The 15,896-nt window shown below is 39.7% G+C and overlaps 1 protein-coding gene across 4 annotated transcripts; it reads right to left on the bottom strand.

Moving 5' to 3' along the window:
- Window positions 1-3,313: 3,313 nt before the first annotated feature.
- On the bottom strand, window positions 3,314-14,791 carry LOC119918600 (paralemmin-3-like; the record flags this gene model as incomplete). Of its 4 annotated transcripts, none has more annotated exon segments than XM_038739370.1 (6): window positions 3,314-5,214; window positions 6,121-6,171; window positions 8,490-8,523; window positions 9,706-9,778; window positions 10,391-10,518; window positions 14,711-14,791. In XM_038739370.1, coding segments are annotated over 6 exon segments (1,389 nt in total), but the record flags the coding sequence as incomplete, so codon positions are not given.
- Between the last annotated feature and the right edge of the window lie 1,105 nt (window positions 14,792-15,896).

Raw genomic sequence — 15,896 nt, 5'->3', positions numbered from 1 at the left:
ATAATTGGCTGTCACTTAAGATTGATAATATTCCATCTTTTAATTTGTCACACATCCTCTTTTATATGGACAATGTAGATCCGCCTTTGTCTGATCTGGTGAATATGATTGTTCTCATGGGTAAATATCATATCCATTGTAGTAAGTGGAAATCTTCTAAGCCTTCTTTTTTGTGGTTCATAAATAATTTTAAGTTGTTCTTTTCATCACTGAAGAATGTTAAATCTAGTATAATTGCAAGAAAGATGTATAGAGATATATCCAAGCAATTACTGTTCTAACAATCTCCCCATATTGCTGCACCGAAATGAGACCTTATTTTGTTTTCTATAGCCTTTTCATTAACTGGTACCCCCATTCTCCTTTCTGTTTATTTATTTTCATTTATTTCCTGTGATTTGTACCAAGTGATCTAATTTTTTTTGTTCCCCATACGAGAGTGTTGTATGTTAATGTGTTATAACAATAAAAACAATAAAAAAATAAAAATAAAAAAAAATCTCTATTGACCCCCATGTTAAAAAGCCCAACTTTACTGCAGAATAAAACATGTTTACAGCCTGGTTCAAAAAATGGTTTTAGTGCATATCGCTAGGTTTGCCCTTCGTGACAACTGTGAGGGGAGTGAATTTTTTTATAACTCTCCTGTTTAAATTATATTAAGCCTTAAAGTGCATTATTAGGGGCGTGGCCGCTTTGATTGACAGGCGCCATTAGCCGCTGCCACTGCTAGCACTCGGTCCGCCGCCTGTTAGCCTCACTCAGCTACACGGAGCTCTGAGGCTCAGCCTGTTGGGAGTCTTTTGGACATTTCTACATGCAGACACCGGATGAATAATGGCAGGCTGTGCAGTTCATTGGAGAGAGAACCTCCAGGAAATCCATGTTCTACTTGGTGAGTGAAATTCCTGTATTTTATTTATGTGTTAACATTTAACAGGTATCGCTGTCGGCATATAGCTTGTTAGCTTAACGTTAGCTCGTTACGCTAATTAGCCATTAGTGTAAGCAACATTAAGTAAGTTAGTTGTTCTAACCGCAGCTTTTAATGAGTCAAAAACAAGTCAGCAAGAAGGGAGAAGCCAAAATGCATTAGATTAACCTTAGTGTTAGACATTAGGGTGATAATTATGGAACATCCAAAGTGACAGAACTGAATGAAAGAATAAATAAATGGCTAACGTTTTACAAGATATACAGCTTCCATCATGTAACTGAGGACTCTACCGCTAGCTTATTACGTTTATTACGTGTTACGGTGACGTCCAAATAAACGACTCGTAACCGCTCGTAACCAACGGTATGTAAATTGATTTGCTTGAAATTGTTTGTTTGAGCTGTAACGTTAAGTAAACTTAAGGTAATTAATAACTGATTCATAGTTAACATTAATAATAATAATTATTATTATTAATTAACTTTAGTGTTGCAAAATAACGTTAACATTACCACATTTATATATTAAAAAGCATTTAAAACCTTGTGAAGTATAATGTCAATAACAGATATGAGTTATTTTAATATTTTCCGGTGTCTTACCTTGACTGTAGCTGGTAATGTCGGTAAACTGGTAACAACCAGCCGCAGGTTCCAACCTCCACCGTACAGCACCGCAGAGTAGCATGTAGCATTAGCTCCTTAGCATGTGCTAACTCGGTCATGTCGAGCTAGGCGGGAGTGGTTTCAGCAACACGTCACCTCAGCTCCACCTACGACCCGCCTCTTTGCCCATTTTTGGTTATCCGGGAGTGATGTGCAGTGACGCGCTTCCAAGATGGCGCTGGCCAGCTCCGCCAATTTTGTGCTTCAAAACGGCTCTTCAGAAACCAATGGGTGACGTCACAGACGCTACGTCCATTTTTATATACAGTCTATGGTGTGAACACAAGTGACGTATTAAACTGATTCGGAACAAAACAAATCGATCCAGGTGTGACAACACCTTAACATTCACAGACTGGTGGAACAGCCACCACGGGCAATTTGGGGTTCAGTATCTTGCCCAAGGACACGTGGACATGCAGCCTAGAAGAGCCAGGGATTGAACCGACGACCTTCCGATTAATGGGCAACCTACGCTACCTCCTGAGCCACAGCTGTAACCTATAATAATAATGACAACAATCTAACAAAGTAGCAACACAAAGGAGCTCCTAGCAGATGGGGTTAGGCGGTCGACATGCTGACTTAAGTTTAGGCACACACCCCTGTGATGGTTAGGGTAAGGCTAAGGGGCTTTTGGGAAGCTGTCATAGCTACTAGCGCTTCGGTCTAGCCAGGGCATCTCGTACAGACGCGCTCGGGGGGTGTCTCATACAGACGCTGAAGGGTACTTTTTGCATCGAATAACGCTTTGCCAGCCTTTCTGAAAGCATCAGTATTTGACACCCTGAGATGAGAACAGACAACACCACACGGGTAATTATGAAGGCACATTTGTGGTACCCTTTGACAGACATGACCACTTTTGCGCATGTGCAGAAAGGGATCCGGCAGGCAGCATGGATTTGGTACCTGCAGTTTACTGGCTCCATAGCTAAAACGGAGCGTTCATGAAATTGTATAAAGAATTGAAAATAAATGCTTTGCCTTACACACATTTTACTTCACTGACCACTTCATAGACCTTTCATTTGGAAAAGTGTCATTGCGTTTAAAAGCCTGCTAATAAGAAAAAAAAAACACACCAGTATCCGCCTCCTGTCTAGTTTAGAGAGGTCCTAGCTCCCCATGTGAAGCTTCTCTGAAATACCATTGTTGATGGGCCGGACCTCCTGGGAACAATTACAGGGCTCATTTCTGCAGCCCTTTCCCCAAGGACTCAGGCACTGATGTGGCAGTTAGCCACTGAACTACCGCAAAAACTGTTTGTGTCAATGTTGGGGCCTTCAGGAAAGCTTTGACAAGCTCCATGTACTTGCATAAGTGGAGGACTTTTCAAGACTTGTTGCAAGGGACACCAAGTACATTATCTCATAAGCTCAGCCCCTGTGATCCTGCTCCTGTTGAAGAGACGAAGGTATCCATGCAGCTTTACCACAACTAAAGCTGCATGGATAGAGAAATAGCAGCTGTCTGAGAGGGACTACATACTCTCACTCCAATTCTCTTAAGTGTGCTGGGATGGAATATGACAGACAGCTATCCTAAACTAGTCGTCTCTAAATCTAGGAATAAGAGAAAGAAATAACATTATGAAACAAATGGTTAAACATTACCCAATGTGTTTCTTTTGCATGAAGCAATGTTAATGTTTTGGGAAAATCCACTGTTTGAAGAACAGAAATACTGGATGAACATCAAGTCCATGAAGCAATGTATCACAAATGTCAGTTTAATCATTAAACCATCTATCAATCATTTCAAAGCTGACATCTCAGTTCCACATGTTTCTGTATACAGTATATACATCCTTGCACAAAGCTATGTCTGGAGGTCTGGAGCCTCTCATCAAAAGCACATCTGGTATTAAAAATACAAAATTCACACTTTCAAGTATTCCAAAAATAATTTCACTTTTAAAACTGACAACAGCCCACAAAATATTCAGTGGAACACGCTGTTGCTTATAAATTAGTCTGAGTATTGTCAAAACCTGCATTACAGAGTGAATAAAAATGTTCAGGCTCTATACTTGGATTAAAGATATCTCTAATTAAAGACCAAAATCAATAAAATAATTCAGCATTAAATGTATTAAATTAGAACAATATCCTCTCTGAATCTCTTAAGATCTTTGGACTTTTCCAAGTAATCTGATATTTAGATTATGAAAATTACCCAATGAATTATACATGTAGATGCAAGTGTAAAACAATCAATATTTAGTCTGTTTTTGCTTTACTGCATCTAATATGTTGTTTTTAATGATCCTATACAGAAGTTCATCTGCTAACCAGGAAAGAATTAAATCAAACTCAGTCTAAAAAAAAAAAAAAAAAAAAAAAATTCTAAAATCATATTTTGGTCCACGTTGTGTGAAGAGAATTTAAAAATTGTAGTGCTGGGTAGAAAGCTCATCAAGGCACTTAAGTCCTGTCTATACCTCACAGGTTAGTAGAGGAAAAGGGGAGTAGCCTGTGGACATTCTGATTTGAAAAAGGATTGGTGCATAAAACAAAGACGGGGGAAGGAGTGCGTTATGAATTGAACAGCAGAGGGAGAGAGGAAAATTAATGTACGGAGAGGGATTTTACATGATAGAGCAGCACTGGCAGGTTTTGCGTTTGGGTGCCTCGGTTTCCTCTTCCTGGGTAGCCTTGGTCGGGCTGTATGTCTCTGTGCTTGCTGGGCTGTTAGCTGCTGGTGGCTCTGCATGGGTCTCAGGTGCTTTGGTCTGTGACAGAAGGGGTTCCTGCTCCCCCTGCCCTGCCTCTGTTCTCTGGTTCTCCTGGGGATCAGCCAGGGGCACGTCCTCAAACTGGTCAAGCAGAGTGGCAGGGTCCTGGGCTAATACTGCCTCAGTTCCCCTTGGTGTTGTTGTAGCTTCACCCTCAGCACCTAGCTTGGGGTTGAGAGTGGAGGGTTGCACCTCAGAATAGACTGGCAGAGCCACTGTAGAGCCTTCTAGGGCATTAGGTGGGGACCGCACCTGTCCAGAGGTTGGATCTTCTGATCGTCTGCCTTGTCCTTCAGCTTCTGTCTCTCCATCTCTGTTATCATTTGTCTTTATGCCACCCTGCATGTCTCCATCTCCAGTTTCTGGCTGTGCCTCTGCAGCGGACTCAGTTGCCTCACTATTCTCTGGTTGCATTAAAGTCTCTAATCCTGCTTCTGTTTTTACTACCTCTTCCACAGGCTCCACTTCCTCTTTGCCTGCTTCTGGATTCAGCGGAGGGGTTTCCTCTAACTGCATAGTCTCCTGCTGATCTTCCCGGGGTGTGAGATCCTCAGGTACATCATCCCCTTCATCTGTGATAATCACACATTGTGCTCTGATCACCAGAGTGCCTTCTTCTTCCTCCTCATTAATGTTGACATTTGGAACTTGCCCAGGCTGTGCTTCAGAAACACCCAGGTTCAACGCCGGTTCCAACTTTATGCTTACAACACCTTCAGAGGCTACAACTGATCCATTGGGGGCGGACTGATTAATTTGCACTGAAGCATTATGATTGGTGTCTATCTCTATGTCTCCTCCACCATTGGTTAGGACAGCTGCAGATTTATCCAGTAGTGGGTTTTGGTTTATCTTCACTTTATCTTCAAGTGTTCCTGAAGGAATAACCACCAAATACATATCACTGTCAGTATCTGTGCAATTCCATCAATTCGAACAGTTAGTGCTATAATTGAAAGTTAATTTGCAATCAATATGCCACATTGTCATTAACAATTATATCAGCTTTTATTGTAGTTAGTCGACATGTTACTTGATTGCAATTAGACATTGCTTTTGCTACCTAAGTTATGTATTATAATGCACTTAAAAAGTTATGACATCTATGAATCTTGATGCATTGCACAGAAAGGTAATTCACCTCTGCTCTAATATAAAAGAAAGAGAGTGGCAGATAAACATACTAGATGCAGATTCAGATTATGTAGTCTGAAGTTATAGACCTTGGATGATTTAAATACAAACAGATGGGTCAATTTCATTTTCAGAACTCTCCTATCTACTTCAACAGCTTCAGTAGCATCCCCCGCTGACACATCTATGTACCCGCTGCCCTTTAAAAATGCAAGTTATGCACTTGAGTGTCTATTAGCATAAATATATATGCAAAACCTTATTCAGCATGCATAAATATTCATCACAGCATGTATGAACTTTTTGTGAAGTATAGGTATGCTTTTGCCACTCCTTCCTTTATAATGAAAATATATTAAGATCAGTATATACTGTACGTACAATGCATACAGACAAGTCATGATCTTTAAGGGGTTGGGGTAAGATGGTGATGAGATAAGAATTAACAAAAGGAAGAATGGACAGAAAATAAGATGTTTTCAGGTTCAAGGTGATGAGAGAGATGCCAATATCAATAAGGCTATAGGCATGATTTAATGTGTGCAGGATTTCTTTCTGTATATTTGAGGTCCTGCATGAGCTTTATGAGAATGTTATTGTGTATTTCTGTGTGCATTTTATGACACACGAGTCATCTCTATACCCACCCAATGCTGCTGCATTGTCTTCTCCGTTTTGCAGAACGGCTTGGATTATTTCTGTTGAAGAAAATATTTGTATTTACTGCAACAGTAGCAGGTAAGATTGTTTTGTTGACATGTAGTTTAGAAATCATGAATTACTATACAACAGAGTACTAATTTATCAGAAATTTACACCATTAAGTATACTCTACCTTTAAATTTAAATATTCAAACAAATATATGAGGTCCACACTGAAGACTTAAAATGTGGCTTGCTTGGATAACTTATCTTGTAATAAAAACTGATGCACCAGTACAACACTAGAAAACAAGAAAATCCTCACTAAAAACGTGCTTCTTCTCTATAGATAATATAGTTAAGTTCTTTTCATTGCACACAGACAGAAAAATGGAAAGGAGCCCAAAAATTAAACAAATAAAATCTAATCAATTTGCACTGTGCTGTAATTAATTAAGAGTAGCATTAAAGGCACAACATTGGCAGCAGCTAACAGGTGTTAACAGCAGAAAGAAAAGCAGTGTGTCTACACACATTTTAGGGCTGCATGATATTGGGAAAAAACTCATTATATCTATGTTAATATATACTATAAACTGCAATATTTTTCTTTTCTGCAATTTACACTCACCTAAAGGATTATTAGGAACACCATACTAATACTGTGTTTGACCCCCTTTCGCCTTCAGAACTGCCTTAATTCTACGTGGCATTGATTCAACAAGGTGCTGAAAGCATTCTTTAGAAATGTTGGCCCATATTGATAGGATAGTATCTTGCAGTTGATGGAGATTTGTGGGATGCACAACCAGGGCACGAAGCTCCCGTTCCACCACACCCCAAAGATGCTCTATTGGGTTGAAATCTGGTGACTGTGGGGGCCATTTTAGTACAGTGAACTCATTGTCATGTTCAAGAAACCAATTTGAAATGATTCGAGCTTTGTGACATGGTGCATTATCCTGCTGGAAGTAGCCATCAGAGGATGGGTACATGGTGGCCATAAAGGGATGGACATGGTCAGAAACAATGCTCAGGTAGGCCGTGGCATTTAAACGATGCCCAATTGGCACTAAAGGGCCTAAAGTGTGCCAAGAAAACATCCCCCACACCATTACACCACCACCACCAGCCTGCACAGTGCTAACAAGGCATGATGGATCCATGTTCTCATTCTGTTTACGCCAAATTCTGATTCTACCATCTGAATATCTCAACAGAAATCGAGACTCATCAGACCAGGCAACATTTTTCCAGTCTTCAACTGTACAATTTTGGTGAGCTCCTCAAGGTTGTGCGTGTTGTGGCTTCACAAATGCAAGGTTGATGAAATGAAAGGTTATTTCAGTCAAAGTTGCTCTTCTATCAGCTTGAATCAGTCGGCCCATTCTCCTCTGACCTCTAGCATCAACAAGGCATTTTCTGCCACAGGACTGCCGCATACTGGATGTTTTCCCTTTTCACACCATTCTTTGTAAACCCTAGAAATGGTTGTGTGTGAAAATCCCAGTAACTGAGCAGATTGTGAAATACTCAGTGGGCCCGTCTGGCACCAACAACCATGCCACGCTCAAAATTGCTTAAATCACCTTTCTTTCCCATTCTGACATTCAGTTTGGAGTTCAGGAGATTGTCTTGACCAGGACCACACCCCTAAATGCATTGAAGCAACTGCCATGTGATTGGTTGATTAGATAATTGCATTATTGAGAAATGTTCCTAATAGGTGTTCCTAATAATCCTTTAGGTTAGTGTATATTGCGATATGAAAAATACAGGAAATTTCACCAGATGACTTTAAGTGCTCTATTTGAAAATAATTAAGCATCCTATAATTATTGGGGTGATCTTTTAGGGAAATACATAGAAAATAAAAAAAATAAACTGAAAATTGTCTTTTTAGTCTGAAGACTCTTTTGAGTGCAAACCATCCTGTCTCAAAAAAAATAAATAAAAGAGCAGCTATACACCAGCCCCCTGATGACAAAAGTTGCTTTTCTTATTGCAACAACCCTTAAATTGGAGTAAATTAATCTCTTGTAGATTAGCCATAATACGGGGAACCTTGCAAGTTTTCTGTTTTGTATGAAGTATGATAAAGAGTTGCAGGGTTGAAATGTATTGACAGAATACCGTGTTGGAAAAAGCAGGCAGATGGATGACAGCAATGCTTCTCTCTGCACTCTGTTACATACTGTGGATGGTTGAGCTTGTCAAATACTTTAAAATGCTCATGTTAACTCCTCTACAGTGTGACATTTGCATCGATGTATCACTTTCCCTAGTAAAAAGCTAATGGAAATGCAATTTTCTAAAATGTCCAATGTAATTTTAACATTTCTCTGTGCCAAAAGGTTTATCTGATCCCACTTACCTGCACTGGCCTCTGCCACTTTCACTGCCTCCTGCTGGGGAAGAGGGACGGGAGAGGAATTACATTTACTGTAAAAACTGGTAAAACACTTTATGTTGACTGAACCCCTTGTGTATTTGAGGGAATTTGAAAAAACAAATGAAATGCAAACTTTGGAACATCACAAGACCTTTGAGGAAACAGACACACAAATTTTCCTCATGTTGTATAAATACCGGTAAGATACTATCCTACGCTCTGAACAGCACAGAAATGCACAGCATGTGCTGAACTAGTTAATGTGTCCAGTATGGTCTCTCAGATGGAGGACTGATGATTTCAGCTGTTAAAGGGTCATGACATTCTGCCTGGTCACAAGGGGGAGTGATTGAGCTAAAAAGCCCTACCTAACCTTTGATAAGTTGACCACTCTCCACAGTTTGGTGTAATATGCACTTAACTACATCAGCCCTGCATAGATAAACAGTAATCATGTGTGTTCCTTACAATTAAAAGCCTGCTTTCAAGGATCTAAACATATCATCACATTCCTAGTCTCATCCGAAAGCATTAGGCTAACAAAGTGAGAAAATCTTCTTCATGTGCCTGTTTGCGTTGCCAGATATTAGCTGTCACTCATTCTCAGTCTGCCTATTAAACCCAAGCTTTGCTGGCAGAGCCTGTTCAAAGTGCTGTATTTTCACACAGAGGATAAGGTCATGCATTCAAAGTCCTCCATCACAGCCAGCATGAATAATTGGCTGTAATAGTGATTAAAAACGGAATCCTCTGTTTATGTCTCTAGCTAATTTTAGCTGAACTTCAAAATCCAAGGTTTAGATGAATGGGATAGAAAAACCTTACTAAAAAGACCTTGGCACAGACGGTAAAAAAGGCGGGACAGCTCTTTTGTTCTACTATAAAGACTTTCGGCGAGGTCAGGTAAACACACTTGTGCTTGACTTGAGGTGAAACAATAATCCCAGAGTGGGTCAAGTGCTGAATTGTTTATGTAACAGAGCTGCTTACATTCATAAAGTTCCTGCTTTTGAACAAGAGGTGCTACATCAAAGGTACATTAAGAGAAGAAATGCATTATTCATGGGAAAAAGCCACAGACAGTAGTTGAGGGGAATTTTCTACGTAATGGAAGATGATGGAGCGTGCTTGTTCAACACATATTGCAACCCCCTTTGTGTCCACAGAGTGCGTGGGCGAGTGTGTGCATGTTCCTCACCGTTTGGCCATCTTCCATCAGTTCCTTCAGCTTCTGTTCCTCCTCTGCTATCCGCTGACTCTCTGACTGCAATCTGAGACAGACAAAAAAACCAAACACATCAACTCTACACTAACAATGCACTCTTGGACTATGATGCCTTTAAATTTTCTAATCAAAAGTAAAACTAATATAGGCATATTTATTTTGCTAAATCAGTATGTTTCAATTCCCCCAGAGGCCATGTACAGTGTGTATAAGGAGTGTTCTTAGAAAGCGAGGTAAGCTGTGGATCTCTACAATAATAACATTGGGATCTTGAAGTGCAGTTTTCAGGGACTTGACAACATTGCCCACTGCAATAAAAAAGTCTAGTCCTCTCTGGCGACTGTGCAGGCTGGATCTAATTCTCACTCCCTACTGCGAGTTGAGTACTGGCAGAATTAAACTGAACTTTGCCAAAGCATACATAACGTATGACAACAGCAAAAAGTATAAGGAAACAAAAACAGAAAAGGGAATGCTGCAACATCAATTATACATGAAGTTTCAGCTACACAAACACAACAAAAACAACAGTTCTGTTATGCTGTCAGCTCTGCGCTACCTGTGTCAGGCAATCACAAACTGGCTCCTCATCTCCTAGCTCCTCTCACACACACACACACACACACACACACACCCACACACACACCCCCCCCCATACTTGTCAATGCGGTTTTCAATCTCCTGGGCCTGGGAGCCCCATAGAGGGGAACGGGGGCTTTGGGAGTCCAGAGAGGTTGGGGACAAAGGAGCTCCCTCCATCAACCACTGGTCCCTCAGAGACTTCCTCTGGAGCGAGAAAGAGGTGGTGTAGAAGAGGAAGGAGGACAGACAGGATAGCGAGTCAACTTTCAGTAGTATTGTGGTAATAGGATGTTGTGTTGCAAATTGTAATTAAAACAGTACTGTGAGATGCTATAAATGTGTCAACTGTCACAGATGTTGCTATACAGTACAGTTTATACTATTACATAGTGAGAAAAATTTATCAAAAAAACTGTATCACTATCGATATCAAGATCCAAAAATTATAGTGAGTATATCAACAACTACAGTAAATTAATCTGAGGAGGACCAGTGTTACAGCAAAAACAAATAGCTGAGAAACACAGCATTCAATAACAGCGTGACCAGTATTTTAAATATCAAGATTTTGGGAGGTAAAAAATCTAATAATAATCTTCAGGCTGATTTTTCTTTTTAAAAATAAACACACAACATCAACATTTTTGATAAGGATCCTTGAAATTTGGTTACTAAACTATTGTGACCAAGAGGCAGGACATTTTACAGTCTTAAAATAACTTGTCAGTGCTCTCTGGTGGACAAACTATATGTTCGAGTAATAAATTCCTGCAACACATCTTTAGCACTGGTAAAATTAACATTACTACAATTCACACTATTCAGGTTTTATTAACATTATACATCAATGATACAGATACAGATATAACTGTGATAAGCTATTATCAGCCAATAATATCACTCCTGACTTGCAAGTCAGGCGCTAGTAACACATACATTTTTTTAAAGGAATCAATCAAATACAAACAAATACAATTTACAATGAACAACACTGACTCAACTAACTAACCTAATGCTAGCTAGTAATGCTAACTGTAGTCATTAAAGTATAAAGCTAGCTAACAATTATCTCTAGAAAGTATTACCTATTAATCTTGAAAATATCCACAAGAAAATAATATACAAACCGTTAAGAGCAACAGTAAGTGAACAGAATGTTCACATAACTAGGATGTTGAATTAGCAACAGACAGCTAACAGTAGTTAAACTGATATGGCTAGCCTGCTTAGCATTTAACGTTAGCTGATAAGAAAAACATCTGAAACTACAAATAGTTTAAACAAATGTCACAAAATAGCTACTCAGCATTGAGTATCTTCAGATAATGCTCCAACAAGGGCGTTTTAAGAGTAACATTAGATAAAAAATGTAAGATAAGAAGCTGAAGATAATTTCAGTTAACTCCAACTGTGCCCGTTGTGGCTGCTACTAGCAACAGAATGTTCAACTGAAACCAACTGCTAAGAAAGAGAGAAAAAAACTGTGTCCATAATCACTCCTGATTTGTCCAAAAGTGTAAAATATATACACTAAAAGGCCTAGTGTCTCTAAAGATGCTCATGCTAATCAAACTGCAACTCTAAACGGTCACTGAACATTAAAATAAAGGTGTTTTCTTAGGTGGTGTTTTAGCTTTAATTTCTTTACCAGCTTTGAGCAGATCGTTTATTTACTTTTGCATTGTGGGAAAATCATACAGGGGTTTTTGTAGGCCTACACTGACTGTTTTCAGTATACTTGACAACTTTGATGTTCAGCATGAACATACTCATACCTGCTTATAATTGGTCTGGAATTGGGACACAGCTTATTTTTCTTTTACAAACAATCTTGCACAGAAGCAAAAATTATAATAAACTCACAGTTAATGATGTTGATTTACACATGTCAGAAGTACCATGGTCTACTCACTACAGAGGCACAGCAAGGAGAAGTAAGATGGAGCAGTGACATAGCCAGAGGGGAAAATTGAGATAGGGAAGGTAAAGCGAAATGTGGTTGTTTGAAGGGGGCGAAGGTGAGAAAAAAAGGTGAGAGACAGAAAGACAGAAACAACTGAGTCCATGTCACCATGTCTTCATCTCAGCTATCCGACAGAGAGAATGGTAGTATGAATTTATATTGTGCATGCACTTTATTCCTACACCACTCCAGTAAAGAGACATCGCCCAGTGAACGAAAGGTGCCTGAGGCAACCATTTCATCCAACCAGAACACCAAACCAAGAACTTTAAAGTTTTACACAAACAAGAGCACAATGTTCAGAAGTTTGTAGAACTGACTAGTCTGTCTAAGAGACACACAAAAACATAACATTCCTTCAAGTCTAATACTTTATTTCCACTGCTTTGCTGTTTTTTCTTTCGTTCCAGACCCCCACTGGACATCTAGCACTCGAATCTTTAAAAGCTCTGTGTGTGTGAACTATCTGTGAATATGAGTGACACATCCCACATGGGTGTACACATTTGTGTGAGTTTTCCACTGGAAACCTGACAGTCCATCCCAAATTACACAAGTGACTACCGATTTCATGGTGTTTTCAAATATAATGATTCCATTTCACCTGGAATAATTTGCGCTAGCCCGCATATATGTGACCTTTTAACTGACAAAAGGTGAAAAAATTACCTTTTCAAGAATGTAATTTATTTAGTTGGAGTTCTGAGCTGTACAAACACAGTATAGTATGTACAGTATATTTACACGGAATCTTCACCTTTCAAAGCATTCACAGCTCTTTTTAGTTATTACTGTTCTTCAGTGTTAACAAAAGTTGGACATATTTTCATGCTACATCCACAAATAAAACAAAAACAAAGTGGTGATACTGCACAACCAGAAAGAGAACCCCGGTGATGAAAGTGACATGATGAAAATAATGTTATAATGATAGTGGTTACACCATTTGTCAGACTCATCAAACCAACAAATGTATTTCCATTGTTATTTGCAGAATTTCTTCATAGACAAAATTCCACTTGAGAAATGATCTGCCAAAACTCGAACATTATACACATTATACAACCCTTTCAAGGGTTGTATAATGTACACTTTAAACACTACACTAAAGAGACTGGAAGCAGGAAACTGCCAAGAAGGAGAAACATTTTTGACTCTATTATACAATAAGTTACTAGTTGTGTTCCTGTGTATGTCAGGAAAAATAACAGTGGCTGCAGGGTGACTTAGTCAGTAAGACAACCATGTTACAACCGGTTGACCTTGGTTCAAGTGCTTGTTTCATCTGCGCCGCTAAAGTGCCCTTGAGCCAGACAGTAAACTCTTGCCAGCTCGAGGAACACTTTTCTGTAGCTGACAGTGACATGCGTAAGTGAACAGTCTGTCTGCAGGGAACCTTTTGTAGGCTAAATCTAATGTACCAAAAAACCAGGATTATCACATTATCATAGTTATGTGTCTATATACACTAAAATGCCAGCACAAAGCTCTCAGAGCAACTGTAATTTTTTTTACTGGAGGTGAAAGCATCTGAAAATCCATACTCCCTCCTCTATGGCCCTATGTTTTCAAAATCTGGCAACCGTTAGCCAGTAGCTACCTACTTAGCTATAAGCGTCACAAAACCATCTGTGTTTTCCCATGCAGCGCAGAACAAGCCCTGCTCTGTTCACCTCCCTTTGCCTTTGGCTTGCTGGGCACAGCCCTCTAAACTTTCCTGCAGGTCAGGAGCTGTGTGTTGCTGCTCCCTCTTATCACAACCCTACATCTACCCCAGGGTTACACTCAATGTCAAAGCTAATGAATGTATGTAAAGCAATATGATATCGCCTCCTGTGAGAGAGCAACTATTGAAATAATCATTTAAAAATGAATCTTTGAAGCCTCTCATGATGCAATTTATGTTCGGTGCATTGTTCACAAACTCACATGCACACACAAACACGGTGAACATATGCAAAATAGTGTCTTCTATGACCACACCAGCACACACATGCATACCTGCTTGCACACAAACACACGCTGCACAGATTTCACACAATTTGAGGAATGTGCCCCTGGACAGCGTAACACAGCGGAGTAGGAAGTGGGAACGCCAATCTGGAAATTATGTGAAAACAATAGAGCCGCTCTGTGCCTTGCAGAGTGTGGAAACATGCTCATAAAAATTGATTTCAGCAAAGAAAGGCTTTCCTCTAACCTTGTGAGAAACAGGCAGAACCAGGAAGTGTTGAGGGCTGTACAGTTCATCTATGTGTGTGTTGGTGTGTGCGTGTGTAAGAAAAGGAAATAAATGTGTCTATCTGCATGGTAACAAGCTGGAATGGGTCTGCAGAGGATTTTAGCTGAGTGAAATTAAGGCTGCATGTGTGTGTGAGTTGCGTGGGTGAATGAATGAGACAGGTTAGATCATCCTGTGTATGTGTGTCACACCTTGAGCTGCTGTAGTCTGAGCTTCTCATCCTCCATCTCTCTCCTGGCTCTGTCCTGCTCCTCCTGCAGCCGGCGCTTCTCCTGACAGGGAGAAAGAAGGAGGGAAAGAGAGAATTGCAAAAAATAGAGTATGAATGTGGACATATTGATCACAATGGGAGGGCAATTTTTTCTAATAAAGACAAGCATGGACTGGATAAACTCAGATCTGCAGCAAGATATATAAACAAGCAGATGCAAATAAATAAGCAGTAACAAAGACAGGGAAGAGACGGTGATGAATAACATCACTGGGAAAGAGTAAAACGGGACACCTGGTCAACCATCTGTCACAAGGACACTGTCACCGTAGACATCAGGTAAACTCTATATCCCATAATACTTACAGCAGCTGTCCCATGACAACCCGGTGTTGTTTTCGTGGGACCAGGGACCCTGGCTCACCACACTGCACAATCAATAAATGATTTAGGAGTTACGAACAGCTCAGTGAGCTTAGTGTCTTTACCCTCTCTTTTCTGTACAGACGAATCAGAAATAACGTCAGAAGAGGACAGTGACAACTACTACACTTGTAAACCTATTATTTCACTTTTCATGCAACTTTGTCAGAAAAAACTGTCCAGGTGATCCTGTAGAACTGATTATATGTTGGAAATAAATTAAATTAAAAAGGTTATAATCTACAAAACCTAAACATTTCAAACAAATGTGTCCAGTTTTGGCAGACAGCTAGATGCCTTTCTGTGCTGTATTATCAGCTGCTCCAGTAGGTAGAAAGTGAACATAAACCCCACGTTACGGCCAATGGTCAACTGGTCAATTTGTTTCTAGGCTCAAATTCGAGTTTTACATTATCACATATTTACGATTTTTATTTAAATGATGCATTTCTTTATAAAGATTTAAATCTGAATGTGGAGGTTGGACAGAAGCGGTACATTAATGTTTTTTTTGTTTGTTTTTTTTAACCTGTGTCATAACAATTTCTAGTACTTTGAGACCTCTACGGTCTCGTAGACTTCCTGCTGACCATGATTAACCCCAACATATCTTTTTCCGCAGTCACTGTAAATGTGTACAGTTTTGCTTGCCTTCTGCTTTCTGCTGCATACACCAGCGCTGGATTTGTCTATACACAGATGAATATGCGTGTGTCTTTGTATGTGCACATGGACTCACAGCA

This window comes from Micropterus salmoides, unplaced genomic scaffold (assembly GCF_014851395.1).
Source record: "Micropterus salmoides isolate LMB-PRFRI ecotype aquatic unplaced genomic scaffold, ASM1485139v1 Ms_hic_scaffold_2307, whole genome shotgun sequence".
Classification (NCBI taxonomy): Eukaryota; Metazoa; Chordata; class Actinopteri; order Centrarchiformes; family Centrarchidae; genus Micropterus; species Micropterus salmoides.
This window is presented reverse-complemented; position numbering and strand designations above follow the sequence as displayed.